Genomic DNA, 15,069 nt, shown 5'->3' on the forward strand with positions numbered 1-15,069 from the left:
CTGAATGATGTCCATGTCACATCGTCACTGTGGTTAAGGTTCTCTTAAGTCCATGCAGCAATTCTCACACGTAACAAATATTAGACGTGCCTGTTCTTAATAATTATGTCCGTAAAATTCCTCGCGATATAAGACAAGTTCTTAGAGTAGGAGTTGTAATATTAACCACAAATAATAAAAAGCTTGATATTGTCCAAAAAATATATTTTATTGTAGTAGACAACACGAGGGCGCGCGCCCGGCACCCAGCCCGCACCGCGCGCGCGTCCCACAACAACGCTTCGCTATCTACGTCCAGCTCTCTGTTTTAATAATTGGAATAGTTTATTTAATAATTACAACGTTTTTTTATCTGTCCGTATTTTAACATTAGGTATAACTAACTTCGTCTTGTATAACTTGGTGTAAGAACAGCCTTCAGGAATTGAAATAGGGTGGCGCAATACACGCCTCACAGCACTGTTTCCATTTCTACTCGTGTCCGCTCCCTAAAACAATAAAAATATACTTATTTTAAAATAAGCGGACAGAAAACGTCCATATCGCACTACAACCCCGCGACACGCCCGCTTTAGATCGCACTCGGGGTGAGTTCTAAACGGCGTGTGCGGTTTCAGGCGGGCGGGAAGGCATTACCTAGCGCGTAAGTCCCCGCAAGAGAGCGGACGGTCGAGGTCGGGCAGCAGGTCGGCGGGCGGGCGCAGCGTGCGCACGTGCGTGGCGTCGTGCGGCCGCCCGCCCGCCAGCAGCGCGCCGGCCGAGGCCAGGCGGCGCGGCGGCGCGCCCAGACCGTGCGCCGCCAGCGCCGCCGCCAGCTGCCGAGCGCGCGCCACCGCCGCGTCGCGCTCGTGCCGCGCTCGCCACACCTGCACACAAACAATGTTCCGATGCTTATTACACTCCTGCTGCAATTTTATAATTACTGATAAACGATGATACATAATATTCTGCTCGACACCTTTAAAAAAGAAAATAGAATTTGTAGACCTAAAGCTGATTATTACGCCGACATTTGTCGGTGATGGGTCCATCGACAGTATGCGGCATGCGCCTAATATTGGATCCGAATGATGACCTGGCTCTTGCTCACGATCTGTTGGCCTGGCTACACATTTCTTTCCATAAGTCGGCATTTACTTACATAGGATAAACACTTTACTGGATTGTGTGAAGAGATCACGACTGTGCATTACCTGTGCAGCGCAGACGGCAGAGCGACAATGACTCCGACCTCCGTAGCCCCGCGCCGCAGCCTCCACTACGGCCCCGTGGAACGTTAAAGATTGTCCTGTTAAAAGAAACACAATGTTGATATTTACCATTGTACTCTTCGATCTGAATAGGAATAAGTATAAATATTTGGTAATCCATACCCATAGATAGAGACACGAGGGCACAACAGGAGCCCGCACTAGAGGCAGCGAGATGTGACCGGAGGTATCGGAAGTATACGTGCTCGAGCAGCAATAGAAGTGCCGCGAGCAAAATGCCAGCCATCAATAGTAGAAATGCTGACAAGAATTGTTCCAAAGCCAGGGGGTCAGATGACTTGTGTTCTTGTTTATTAGGCTTACATGTACCCGTCATCCAGTATCTACGAATTCAACATTGAAATTAGGTACTTAGCGCTTCCTCTAAATTTGCCATTACACCAAGATTGATTGGTGCAATTAGCAAGGGACCTCAAATGTTCGCACCGGCTAGGTTCAAAAAGCTTATAATGCCACACATCAGCCGGGAGGACATTATCATCATTATTCAGTTATTAAAATAGATTTTGTAGGCAGGAATTCTGGCAAACATCCCAGAGAAACCTACCTACATACTGCTGCTACAAATTTGTTACAATTTCAGGTTGTTGAGGGCGTAGGAAAAACAATCGAATATCGGTTTTTAATCTCATACGTACCTCCGTAATCTTTCAAGATCACCATTAGCTCTTAAATCGAGTAATCTTTTATTAAACATACTGACATATTTAGAATTACGTGTAAATGCTAGTCCGTACCCGGACATTGCATACCAAGACCCTACAGTTAAAAGTCTGCAGTCTTCGTCCTGAAACGGAATAATTTAAAATCAACTTATCAATTTCATTAAATCGGGAGTACATAAATTACATTTCGATCAAACTATGCAACTTACTTGTGATACTAAGTAATCTAGTACAGTGCCGTCATAAATGAAGGCATCTAGGTCGCCCGTGAGCACACTTGTCACTCCAGCACTTACTGTACTTCGATTGTATCTGAAAACATTCATCACAACACTCAATATACTTAGCTTATTTTATTTAGAAACAGTCATATTGAAATGTTAAGAAGAGCATAAGTATTACTAGTATTTGACGATAGGATTCTACTCGCCCTTGCGTTAGCGAGGACGGAATACTTACATTTACATTTAAGAGGAAGGTCCCTTTTACTAAAATAATACTTATTTAAAAAGTTTATCATTAACACTTACTGAGCCATATATGCATGGGGTTCAGAGAAGTATTTGGCAAGAGTAGCGTCAGTGTGCGACCACGGCACTGTACCGAACTTCAACGGTGGGCGCTGAGTCAGCGGTCGTGATATCCGAGGATCATCGATTCCACTCAGTTCGTGAAATTCTTCTCTAGTGATCATGAAGGCAGCCAAGTTAGCTGTATAAATGGCAAGAAATACCACTGCGAACATCGCCCACATGTTCGTCATAAACCGCGCTGTGAACCCTCTAGGAGAATCTACGTGGACTGACGCCTGCAAAAGAAATTATTTTAAACATGGAGTAAATTGCAAAACTGGTAAGTAAAAATAAAGGTTATCACTGCATCTTTTTTTTCTTTCTCGCGTCCAATAAAGTAGAAGCACTATTGTAACCGTACCGGACACGTGCGCTTCAATGATAAATTTATGATAACTGCAATTATTTCATTGATATCTTACCTGAAAAAGAACTGCCCAGACAATCCAATAAGTTCGACAAAGAGAAAACCGGTTTTGTGGAACCCGTTTTGAATTATTTCCAGTAGAGCAGTCAAATCCACTGGGTGACAACCACTCAAAGAAGAATATTGAGAAGGTCGCAGCTTGTATCGCGACAGCACCCACGAGCATCCACGACGCAGTATCAAAAGGTTCTAAGAAAGCTGTGGGGGAGATAATACCCGTCCGTTTTGCCACCACTATGGCGACACCCGTTTCCATGAAGGGTACACTAAAATCCACCACAGCTTCTCTGTCTGAATTTATAATTAAAGATGTTAGTACCTGAAAATGAGATAATAATATGACCTAATAACTACTTGCTAAGAAAGTAAGATAGAATCAAGTAACCTGGACATTCTGATGTGGGTAGCTGGTATTATAATAATATGTTAGCACTTAAAGCAAAAGCGAATGCAAATTATAGTTACATTTATCGAGATAAGAAGAAAAATTGGTAAGATGTCTACTAAGAGGGTCTACAAGAAATTCGATTGTACAAAATAATGATATTACTGGTCAAACTAACAACTACTCACCTACAGAAAGTTGGAGGGAATGGATAGAAGGAAGTTGTTTTACTGGGTAGGTTTTTTAAGAGATACAAAACAAATTATCTGAGTCATTGCTTACCATATCAGTTTTTTTGTTGACCAAATCTGCTATAAGTCCATTCCACTTGCCATGGTGGAGAGTGCCCCACCTTCCATCTTCAACGCGCACAAGCTCGTAAGTGAACCCGAGCTGCTCTGCCAGTTGTTGCAGTAAGTCTATGCAGAATCCACTGCAACACTGGTACAGTGAACTGTTCCCATGTGCCGCGCCAGCCTCCAAACTAAACATACATACGAGGTTTACTAAAGCATACTTTTAAAGGTTTGAAGTCGAACGTAAAAGCCAGTTTGAGATAACCAGAACATTAAATTATATTAGTGCAAAGGATTTTGTATTGCATGCTTTTGATACCATGATACGTGGATTTACAAAAAAAGACTCTTCAAGACAAGTGAGCTGCACAAAAACACAGTAGAAACTACTGATTGGGTGAGGAACGTGAATAAATGGAGACTTACCCGGCAACTTCTACTTCGGGCGCCACACGACATATCACCCCCCGGTCTAGTGAACATCGTCCGCTAACCGGATCCGGTGGCGCTAAATTTATGTATGGAGGCTCTTCCAAAAAGGTAATACGCATATGAAATTTTTCCGGCACTCCCTGTGGCGGAGTGTGTAATCCTCCCGGCCACACAATGTCTTTAATTATGAGCCTCTCCCGCGGATAAGAATTCCATGTGCCTATTTCTTCCCACACCAACTGTAAACCATGAAAAATATTTATTGCGAACATTCTGGAAACCCGTCTAAGATAGGCAAACGAGTCAAAGATTGATGTCTATATTGTTTTCCATGAATGTAGTTTTAATCCAAAGCAAATGCCAACAGCCTACTTAAAATATACAAATCAATTAATTACAAATTTGCACATACCTGTTCACCTATAGCAGGTCTGAGATTCATAATTTTTAGTTCTGCCGCTTTTAGTTCACCATCGGGTGTGAACTCTATACTTGGTCGACCCGTTTCTCCGTCTACACTTACATTACGAAGGTGTCGGTAGAACCTCTCTCCAGTCGACCATCGCGCTTCACCCGCCACTGCACCACTACAAGATAGCCGTGTACCGAGGGGGTAGCGAATATTTTCCGGCTCCGATATATACGACTCGACGCCGTATGCGAATACTTTTACTGCGGTAGCAATTTCCGCTATTAATGATGAACTTGATGTATCAAAATGTACACCTAAAAGAGAATTTTAAAATCAGTTTACAGAGAATTTTGGAGATGTCTAGCAGGCAGCATTCACTCTCGAAATTATGTCGCATTCAAGTTACAGACCTAACATTCCAACCGGAAATTTATTCGGTTGTTGGAGTGAACCGAGAACACTTTGTGTGACTATCCAAACGAAATTCTCGCCAGTAAGATGTAAATCCCCAGCTGCAGAAAGAATATCCGCCGCCTCTTCGCGTGTTGCGTATAGCAACATCACGCGCGCTTCACTGGTCACCAACTCGTTGAGATCAGATGACCGTTTTACCACAATGGCATTTAAAATTGTGAATTTGAATCGGTCCTGCAAAATTAAAAATAAACTGTATTATTTATTTCAAACAACTTAAAAAGATAATGGGCAGTATGAAATAAAATGGTAGAGATATGTCATTTTAATAAACAATGTAGGTATTCCTTTCTGCTATAGTAAACAATCTGAAATATTTCTACGTTGTTACATAACTTGAGTACATATGCATCGGGTTTTCAAGTAGGTAAGTATAGTGCAGGAGCTAAGAAGACTTGCGAATAGGTACATGAGAATAGAGATAAAATTAAAGCATGCGAAGTGCAAGCAGTTTAAATAATACATGTAGTAGGTACTTGTATATTATATTAGTATTAAATAAAATAATAACCTTTTATACTTCGTTTCCTGATTTCCTTTTTATGGAACTAGCGCGAAGAGACATGAATTAAGGCGATTAACTAAACATTGCTTCCATTTTTCTTTTCTGAGTTTTAATTTGAATGTTATAAAATTAAATACTTCTATGCAGATTATTCTTTAATGAACGTTAACGATAATTTATTAGGTACCTATACCGAACAGGTATGTACCTACCATTATTGAGGTAGAGCGGTTGTGCTCGTCGATATTGTATCATTTTTCTCAGAAGGTTTGAAGCACACCCTGTGGTGCTTCAAACCTTCTCCATATCGGCATAAAACGCTTATAAATATTTTTGACAAGAATGTTGATATTTAACACATTGCAAGTAAATTAACACAAAAATAGTATTTCTTAAAATATATTTTGTATTGTGCATAATTTGAATACATACTTGAAGGGCAATAACTCTTTCACGCACGGCCTGTATAAAATCATCATGACCCGCTATCGCTGAAGTAACAACACTGAATTGATGCCACTTGTAACGTTCTAGTATGGATAACATGGCAGCCGTTTGGTGTTCAATAGACGGAGCCAATTGAAGACGCAACGATGCATGTGACGCTCGCTTTTCGAGGCCACTGTTGTCTGCGTTCCACGCTATGACCTATGGATAATTTTCATTATCGGCTTAAAATATCTCAAAAAATATGTCACTGTGTCATTTAAGTTCAGATTAATTTTATTTCAATAAACATGCTAGGATATAAATGTTTTACCGGTATGCCAAGATAGCCGGCGAGTTGTAGAAAATACTGTGCAGAGGCAGTAGAGCGCCCGTATTGTTCATGATTCATAAGATAAAGGATAGCAGACACATTGACTGCTAGAAATTCTTTACATAGTGAATCCAGGATAGCTGAAAGCGTTCAGAAATTAGTTAACAAGATACGACAGCGTTCGCAATGACGCGTGTCAGTCTAAAGATAGATAATGAAATAATGACAAGGCACAAAATTCAGAATTCACTTACACATAGGACTAGGCGTCAAGCCTTGCGTAGAAAGCGTTATGTTTAGGCGCACGTGCGAAAAGAGTTTGAGTTTGCGCGGCAATTTGGAAAGTGCTGCCTTCTCGGCCTTAGTGTAATCGCGCGTGCCGAAGGCTTTATGTGGCACGACAAGCGCCGCCGTGATCGAAGAGGGCTGCCTCGGCAGCGGCGGCGCGGGCGAGGTGCGCGGGCGCCGCAGTCCGTCGATGCCGACGCGCACGCCGCCGCCGCGCCCGCCGTCGCGCGCGCCCCCGCCGGCGCCGCCGCCGCCCACCTTGATGCCGCTGCCGCGCTCCGCCGCCGCCGCCGTCGCCGCCGCCGCCAGCGCTCCCAGCGCCGCCAGCGTCATCAGCGCTGTGCGCGTCTGCATCTCCACTCTTGATGCTGTATCAACAAGCACATTTAGCTACATATTTCAAATTCAAATACGCTTTTATAATAAGAAGTTTGTTTAAGAACGTTTTGACCTAAATAAAACATAGGCACAGTTTTTTTTAAACATTTGATACCTATTCATTTAACATGAACATTAACATTTAATTTTAACGTTTGGCGCAGTGGTTAACGCGGTCATCATCTCGCCTTCCGCCGCCGAGGGTTCGAATCACACCCGGGCCAAATATCAAATAGTTATTTGTGTGATGAGCATGAGTAGAGTAGAACCTATCTGTTCTGTGCCTAGTTTTTAAATTATCCATACAAGTGAATATGTATTAGAAATATACACGTCATAGTATGTAGACATATGCGTATGTTTATCAGTTATTTGGTTACTTATAGTACAAGCTCTACTTAATTTGGAATTAGCTGACCGTGTGTGAGTTGTCCAATAATATCAGTTTATATATATTTTTTTAATATGATGGGCGTATTTACAGTGCGTAGGTAAATACCTACCTAACTATGTTGTTTAGATCCTACCTAAGTATGCAGGTAGGTACTATCTAGGTAAGAATTGATAAAGAAATAAAGCACTTTACTTAGCTGCCGCCAAATTTTCCGATAGGGACATATCAAAGAAAACAGTAAACTTGATAATTTCGAACCCTAGCTAGGTAGTACTAGGTACATATCTTTGTTATATAGATACGTGTCCTACTTAGATTTAATTAATAACGAATTTGATCATATAGTAGTTATAAATATTAAAGTAGGTAGGTAGGTATAGGTATATCTGCTACGTGCCTTCTTTTAATATCAAATTCAATGGCAATACAATACGATCAAAATCAAATGATGGCAGTGATTGCTTCGTTAAGCGCCGCTGTTTTTAGTTCTGTTTTGTGTTGTGTATTTTTTGTTTACTACAATAATTGAAGGCATGCAAAGTCCCCAACCCGCAATTGGCCAGCGTGGTGGAATCGAGGCCTAATCCTCCTTCGTTCGGGTCGGGTGGAGAGACTGGAGACCCTTTCCTAGCCTGTATATTAAAATGCGTTGCTTATCCTTAGAAAATTTATTTTTGTCTCAGCCGAAGCAGTTCTTGTTGTTTGTCACCTTATGTAGGTATGATCACCACCAATCAAACATGACAGTATCATCGATGCAGGCAAAGTTACAAGTTAGTGAGTACCTACTTATGAATAACCACATGAGAAGTACGACTTTTTGAATAAAAAAAAGTCAAAATCCAAACAAACACTTAAAAAAATACACGCACAATAAATTCTGTCTCATTTTTTGAAGTTAGGTAGGTAGGTACCTACCTAGTTAAAAATACCAACATAGGTACCATCCGAGTTTACAATTAATTATAGGTCGGAAAGTACCTAACTTATAGGTACCTACTATTTCGTTTCCTACGAATAACTATGTGTTAAAAGGTTGGTATGCAGTGAGTAAATAGTATGGAGGGAAATCACATGCAAAGAATTTAAAATGCCCACATACGTCGGGGATGGAACTCACTAAAATTATTGCTATAACGCAAGCATAGGTACTTATTACAAACTCAACATTACTAGTAGGTAGGTATTAACATCTTGCATTTTCTTAAACGCGTATAAATCACTGCCTAAAAAATGCTTGTCTTAACTGTGCAGTAAAATTATTCTGATACAGATTACCTACTCACTAATCAGTTAAGTAGGTAAATAATATCTATTTAAATCATTTCAACTCTGGAACGACGATTGTTAGGTATTACAATATGCTTTTTATTACGTATATTAGTTACACACCTAGGTGCCTATGGCCGAATTAGGATTGCAATAGGTACACTACGATGATATCCCAGCTCATAAATCCACAAATTCTTACATAGCTAGGGTAGTTATAGGTACCTAATACTCGTACTGTCATACAGTAGGCACTATGTCTACTATTATCTACCCTATGCCGATACACAGCTCTTATGAACACATTATTGTCAAACTGTCTTCATCTAGCTAGGTACTTACTTATGTAGGTACTCCTTATTTGCATTACATTATGTCTAAAGTCTATAGTAAAAGTAGTTACTGTTATGGTAGGTAAGTCATATTTTATTGCCTTGCAGTAGCTAGAGCGGAATTTCAAGTTAGGACCCTGCCATCCAATTTTCCATCAACATTACCGAGGCAGGAGGAAAAGATAGGTGTTCGGATTGGAATACCTCGATTTAAAACAATAAACGATTTAAGTTGCACTGATCTGTTGTGATTAGCAATGAATGCACATGAGTATAGCAGTTTCAGCTATCAGTTAACAAAATATAGATATGTACCTATAAGCGCGTTAATCGGCGATGGTGACAGTGGCAGCGGCGGCCGCACGGCAAGGCGCGTGCTACTATCCACATAAACTTAGGAGGCGGCGCGGGCCAACATGGGGTCGATCTAGGACGGACAGTGGCGCGGCACCGCGCCGCCTGCAACACGAGCTGTGTGCCACGCGTGTTTACGTAAGCGCCACGCCCCGAGCCACGCTCCGGCTGTTTGGGGCGCGGCGCGAAGCGCGAAGCACCTCCAGACGCCGAGCGCCGACTGACGCGCCCTCACCCCGCGCGCGCCTTCTGACCTCGCGCCTGCGCCAGCTACTTACAATATCCACGCCTCCCGAAGTCCCGAATCCTGTTACATAATACCATTAACAATTATTCAAGGATCCCTGTTATCGGGCAGCACAGATCGACTTGATAATAATGCCTCCAAGATTTTATTAGGACAACTACTAGCTGTGCTACTTACCTACCTACTTATTTCATAAAACTGAAATGTACTTAAAGCTAAAACCTAGTAGATATAGATATATTTAATTATTTACAAATTCAAACATTATTCTTTAGGGAACAATAAGTGTATGTACCTACTTGTACTTACATACCTACCCACCTGCTTATTTTCAATAATCTTATTACCTATTTGGCGTGGTTCTTGGTAGCAAGTAGATACCTATGGTATTCCTCATAACGACCCATCCTGCAGTTCAAATAAATCAATCGAGGTACCTACATACCATTAGATACTACGACGCGACTAAGGACATATAAAAGGCTTGGACAGATTCTAAAATTATGGAATTCAACTGAATAGATTGGTTGATTTAAACTATTTACGTACCTACTAATAAGCAATATAATAATATGCTAATTATGCATTATTGAAAACAACAGATGTACCTATAAATTTTAATTAAAATTGGAAACGGATTCATTGAGATACAAATATGCTTTCCTTTCTGTATGTGTTTATGTACTAATGGACCCAGAGATGTGCCAGTGCATGCTTTCTACACAGGTGATAATGATAAGTTACTATGAAGTAGGGGTCATCGGGGCTTTGGCCGTTCACCTACGTGTCAGATCTGTGAAGACTCGGACTGCTGGAAATGGTGACACTTGCTTAGCAGCTCATCATTCTTTCTTACGTATTTGTGTAAAATCGTGCACTGGCAAATTTTCAGCTATTATTAAACGAAGGGTGACGATCCCAGGTTCTGTCTAAAAGGTCGTTCACAGAAATCAGTGAGAATCAAAGTGTTTCCCGCTATACCTACCGAATGGTAATGAAATTATATGCCATGTACGGAAACTACATTAAATATTGAAGACATGAAATTACTGCATTTTGCCTAGTAGGTACCTACCTACTTATAATTATTATTAAAGAATAAATAAAACTACTACCTGCTGTAATTTTTTTTAAGGCGTAAGTGAAATTGTATGATCAAAAAGTTTTTAGATGTCATGTTAGTTCAACTTTATACCCAAATTAGCATAATAATAATATGTCACTACCTAATAGGCACCTTTTTAATTCTTGCTCAGCTATTTAGTTTCCACTGTAAGAAGGTAGGTACCTAGTTATCTAAGTAAATGTAAGCTAAGCACAAAATTAACGTAGGTATGAAATGTAGTGAATTAATTTAAACCAAAAGTAATACTTGCATCTTACAATATGATTTTAAGGATAGGTATGTCAGTTTAGTTAGGTCCTGATTATATTCCTAAGTTATGGAGGTTCAAGCTAAGGACGATAACATACGTACCTGCTATGAATTACGTTCTTCTCGCAGAGTATCGGTACTCAAAGTACGACCAGACTTGTAAGACCTTAACAACTATTTGGTATTAACATAAAAAATATACAGCCTTGGACATAGGTTCCCAAAAAGTCAGTCAAATCCAGAAAAGCATTGAAATTTATTAACTGAATAATTTAAATGCCAAATTAAGCATAACGTATATTTTTAAAGACAATCCTTACACTTAATTTGCTTTAAAAAAGCCATTTGAGCCTGCTTAGGCCCGCTAACAGATACAAAATGCGTACCTGCAACTAAAAATATTTTTCGAGCAGAAATCGAACCCACGATTAATCCAGTCCTACCGCAAAATCTGCTACGAAAGTTTTGCACTTGTCGCTGTCTACCTTCCCGGCAAACTTTCCTGTGTATAAATATTAATGGAAAATAGACCATAATTATTTACATACTACCTGAGCTTTGAATTATCTCGCTTTTAAATCCGGCTACGGCGGCCGGTTTTGTTGAAACCAGCCTACAATGTAAAACTTTATTTTAATTGTTGAAAAATGTGTGCACAATACACAGGTACACTCTCCATCCCGTCACTGTGTAATAGAAAAATTCAGGAAAACATTTTTGGTCCGACCCCGGATTCGAATCTGAAACCTCTGCGCGGCAGTTAGCACGCTTAGCATACAGCTGCCAGCTGTGCTATAGAGACCGTCAGCCTATAATAACACAGCATCAGAAAAAGAGGAAAGGCAATGAAAGCTATCTATGACATAAATAATGATACATGAGCGTCATTACTCGTGCCTTGATAAAATAATAACGATTGAACAGATTGTTTGCGTTGATCAGCCTTAAAACGTTGTCGTACGTCAAAACGTACAAATCTAACCATTAGGTATAAAATAAATGATCTGTCTGCCTGGCAAGACCCAAAGCAAAAGGCGAAGATATCGAGTTGAAATAAAAAAACATATAACTCTACAGTCCTATAAGGCTTTGAGTAAAATGACAATTTTAATAAGTATAAATAGTTAGTTGAAATGGCCGTTTATGCCATAAAAAACGGCACATCAATCAGGGAAAATAAAATTATCTGCTGTAGACAGTTGGGAAAAATTATATCTTTCTACTAAATTACTTACCTCCGTAATAACGAAAGGTGTCGCAAATACACCTATAATAAGCTCTGGTAGCGACATTTTTCTTGGAATTTAGAGTGAACTGATCCTTGGTGCGCATTTTGGATGACGGCCCAGATGCTAACAATCTTTCATCTGATCGGTAAGCCCGAGGTCATACCCTCATAGAGGTCTACCAGGGGAATAAGTTTTATTGCAAGAAAAAACATATTCATCTAGTCAGTGTAGAGGTCGACCTGAAGCAAATTTGACTAAGAAGAATGACGATACCATTTAATCAAAGTCAATCGATGTGAAGGCAGCAGCCGCTTCCATCACAGTGCCGTCAAAAACAAGCCTGGGAGTAGCAGAAGTAAATAATCAGCTCATTTACTTAGCTAGTTCTGAAGCAATATGACCATTACAATGGATAAGAAAGGAGCAACCATCTACCATAATACATTTGCAGTATTAATGTGTTTTGCAGCAGTAATTTAAGCTGTAATATACTTATTAAGACAGACAGTTGCCGATTGCTACATTACCTTCTAATTAAAGAAGAGTAACCATCTTGCAGACTTAGTTATGTGACCAAACAAAAGGTAATGAATGAATTTCTATAAAATATAAACCACAAAACAAAAAATCACATGGAGTTGATGATACCTAATTAATGAGTTATGTGCAACAAGTTTTATCATTAAGCAGTCTAAAGATAATTAAAAATGCCTTAAAATTATTAAAAATGCAATTTTGGGATCTATTTCTTTGGTTAATATAGAATTAGCCACAATGGCCATACATGTTTATATAACACGTAAAATAGGTGGAAATAATATCACAGTTTACACAACCACTGTTCGTTGTACAAAAATTGTCTCAATTTTGTAGCTGTAACCGATCATTAACAAATCTGTAAGAGCAACCAAGACCTAGATTACAACTACAAATAGTATTATTTGGTTAATGTTACAAGTCTTTCAATCAAGAAAATTTACACTTTTATAATATACCCTGTAAAATAATTTTCTTCATAACATAATGTTATATCACTGAAAGTACCTAGTACCACTGGTCCCTTTCGGTTACCTATTTATTTTCATTGTCCAATTTGATAGCATGTCAGAGTTCCGATTTTACAACCATTCTCAAAGTTCACCACAGCACTTAAATTATTTGATTCAATAAAGTTCAAAAGTTCAAACACAATTTTTTATTAGCAATTATTAGATAAATCAATACATTAGGGATTGGTACAGTTTCATCGTCGATCACGGTATGATCTGTGTGATTCACGTTCGCGACTACGACCTCGAGAACGATCTGAAGTACGCCACAGAAATTCATCCACTGATCGCTCATACGACCTTTTGTCATATACTAACACTGAACGAGGATAATCTGCTAAGTCATAATAACGTGGCGGCGGCGGAGGTGGTGGTGGAGGCAGGCCTTCATATGATGACAGTGCTCCACTAAATCCAGGAGGAGGTACATACGGCAACGGTGGCAACTGATGATGCATAGATCTCATATATTCTGCCACATAAGCTTCAGCAGCTGCAGAGCTGCTGCTGCTATATCCTTCACGGTTACGTCCGAGCCAAGCTGGCAATCGTTCTCGTAAAAATGGTGATGGGGATCGACGTTTAAAGGAACCAGATGATATTCTATTTCTAGGCGACATAAAGATCTTTCTTCTATTTCTGGACGTGTTCAGGCGACTTCTGTAGTTCGAGCCTCTTAAAGACAATGGCGCTCTGTATGTTCTATAGTTGCCACCACTTTTCAAGTATCCTTTCTTAGAGGCCTCCTTAGACTTTCTTAAGATTGGAGTCATTTCAATACCCTCATCTTCAGGAAACAGTCGACAAAGTTCTTCTGCAACTTTTGGTTCTATTTCCTGGCCATCCCTTCCAATTTTAACTGGTTTTCCTTCATTCCATGGGTTATAAAGATGGAGAGTGCTGCTGAAAGGAAGTTCTTTTCGGCAAATCCAATCAACTTTGAACACACCATCTAGTACCTTTGCCGAAAGACCAGGTGGGAGCACCCATGATATAGGAGGTACATCTCGTCGAGATTCACTCCCTAATCTAGCAAATCCAGCAAATTTGCCACTTTCTTTTACTGAAAATATAAGCAAAACATTTCTTGATTCTCTATAAGCCTGATTTAAGTTGGCTTCGTTTTGAGGGAGTGTAGACCAAACACCTTTGGCTTTAGACAGTGTTATATTTTCAGCATTATTTGATTTGATTAAAAAGAAACGTGTATCCCTGAACAGATAATTCAACTTGGTCATGTAGTCATACGTCTTTATTTTGATACTGTTTGTACCGCAACGTCGTTTGTTTTGTACAGGTGAATGGCTTGCTGACTTATTTCGTTTACGATTTGCGCGTCTCTCTTTAGATTTAGTGCTATCTGTACTAATACTTGGAGTGCTTGAATCGCTTGAAGATGAGCTAGAAACCTCGCTCCGAGTATCAAAATCTTTCCCTTCTTCTAGTTGTTTTAACTCCTCGCCGATTTCTGCTTCCACTTCACCAACGCCAAGGTTGACGGCGTCGGTGTTGTTTGAGACCTCCATTTTCAGTTCAACGTGTATTATGTATACATAAAGTAAGGATTCAGCCACATGCACCGTAGCAAACACTTAATATAAATATGGTAGCGTTTATTCCTACAATGGAACACGACAACTCTCGATTACAACATTTTCATTATGTGATTATAGAAAACAATCCAAATTCAGACATTTACATGGTACTTCTATCAAGTTCAACATCAAGAGCAACGACAAGTCTTTTTGTGTTTAAATTTTGAATTCGAGTCTTTTAAGAATTTTCCGTGATTATTGTCTATGCTGAAACCAAAAGGGGTCATATCATTATGTGCTCACATATTTCTGTTATTCGGATTATATAGTATCAATGTACATATAATATTTCAATTTAACTAGGTAGGTACTTATTTTACTATCCTAAAGTGAAAAACAGAAAAAAAGACCAAATTTTCT

The 15,069-nt window shown here is 39.7% G+C and overlaps 2 protein-coding genes across 3 annotated transcripts; both read right to left on the minus strand.

Annotated features, from left to right (window-relative positions):
- Positions 1-187: 187 nt before the first annotated feature.
- Nmdar2 (glutamate ionotropic receptor NMDA type subunit 2) lies at positions 188-9,471 on the minus strand. Of its 2 annotated transcripts, XR_012959760.1 has the most exons (17): positions 9,176-9,471; positions 6,454-6,855; positions 6,200-6,339; positions 5,872-6,087; positions 4,871-5,108; positions 4,461-4,774; positions 4,043-4,287; positions 3,603-3,804; positions 2,931-3,254; positions 2,467-2,744; positions 2,146-2,248; positions 1,910-2,058; positions 1,374-1,594; positions 1,194-1,288; positions 637-866; positions 385-488; positions 188-302 (listed from the first exon to the last, which is right to left on the minus strand). XR_012959760.1 is itself a non-coding variant. In XM_076122961.1 (16 exons), exons 2-16 carry the CDS (start codon positions 6,839-6,841, stop codon positions 452-454), a joined length of 3,180 nt encoding a protein of 1,059 aa, XP_075979076.1. In that variant the 5' UTR covers positions 6,842-6,855; positions 9,176-9,471; the 3' UTR covers positions 188-451. The 2 variants fall into 2 exon arrangements, 1 of the variants encoding a protein (XP_075979076.1); XM_076122961.1 differs by having other exon boundaries at positions 188-488.
- A 3,774-nt stretch (positions 9,472-13,245) lies between these two features.
- On the minus strand, positions 13,246-14,857 carry LOC142978490 (YTH domain-containing protein 1-like). Its single transcript, XM_076122962.1, has one exon. It carries the CDS (start codon positions 14,638-14,640, stop codon positions 13,309-13,311), a length of 1,332 nt encoding a protein of 443 aa, XP_075979077.1. The 5' UTR covers positions 14,641-14,857; the 3' UTR covers positions 13,246-13,308.
- Between the last annotated feature and the right edge of the window lie 212 nt (positions 14,858-15,069).

This window comes from Anticarsia gemmatalis, chromosome 14 (genome assembly GCF_050436995.1).
Source record: "Anticarsia gemmatalis isolate Benzon Research Colony breed Stoneville strain chromosome 14, ilAntGemm2 primary, whole genome shotgun sequence".
Taxonomy (NCBI): domain Eukaryota; kingdom Metazoa; phylum Arthropoda; class Insecta; order Lepidoptera; family Erebidae; genus Anticarsia; species Anticarsia gemmatalis.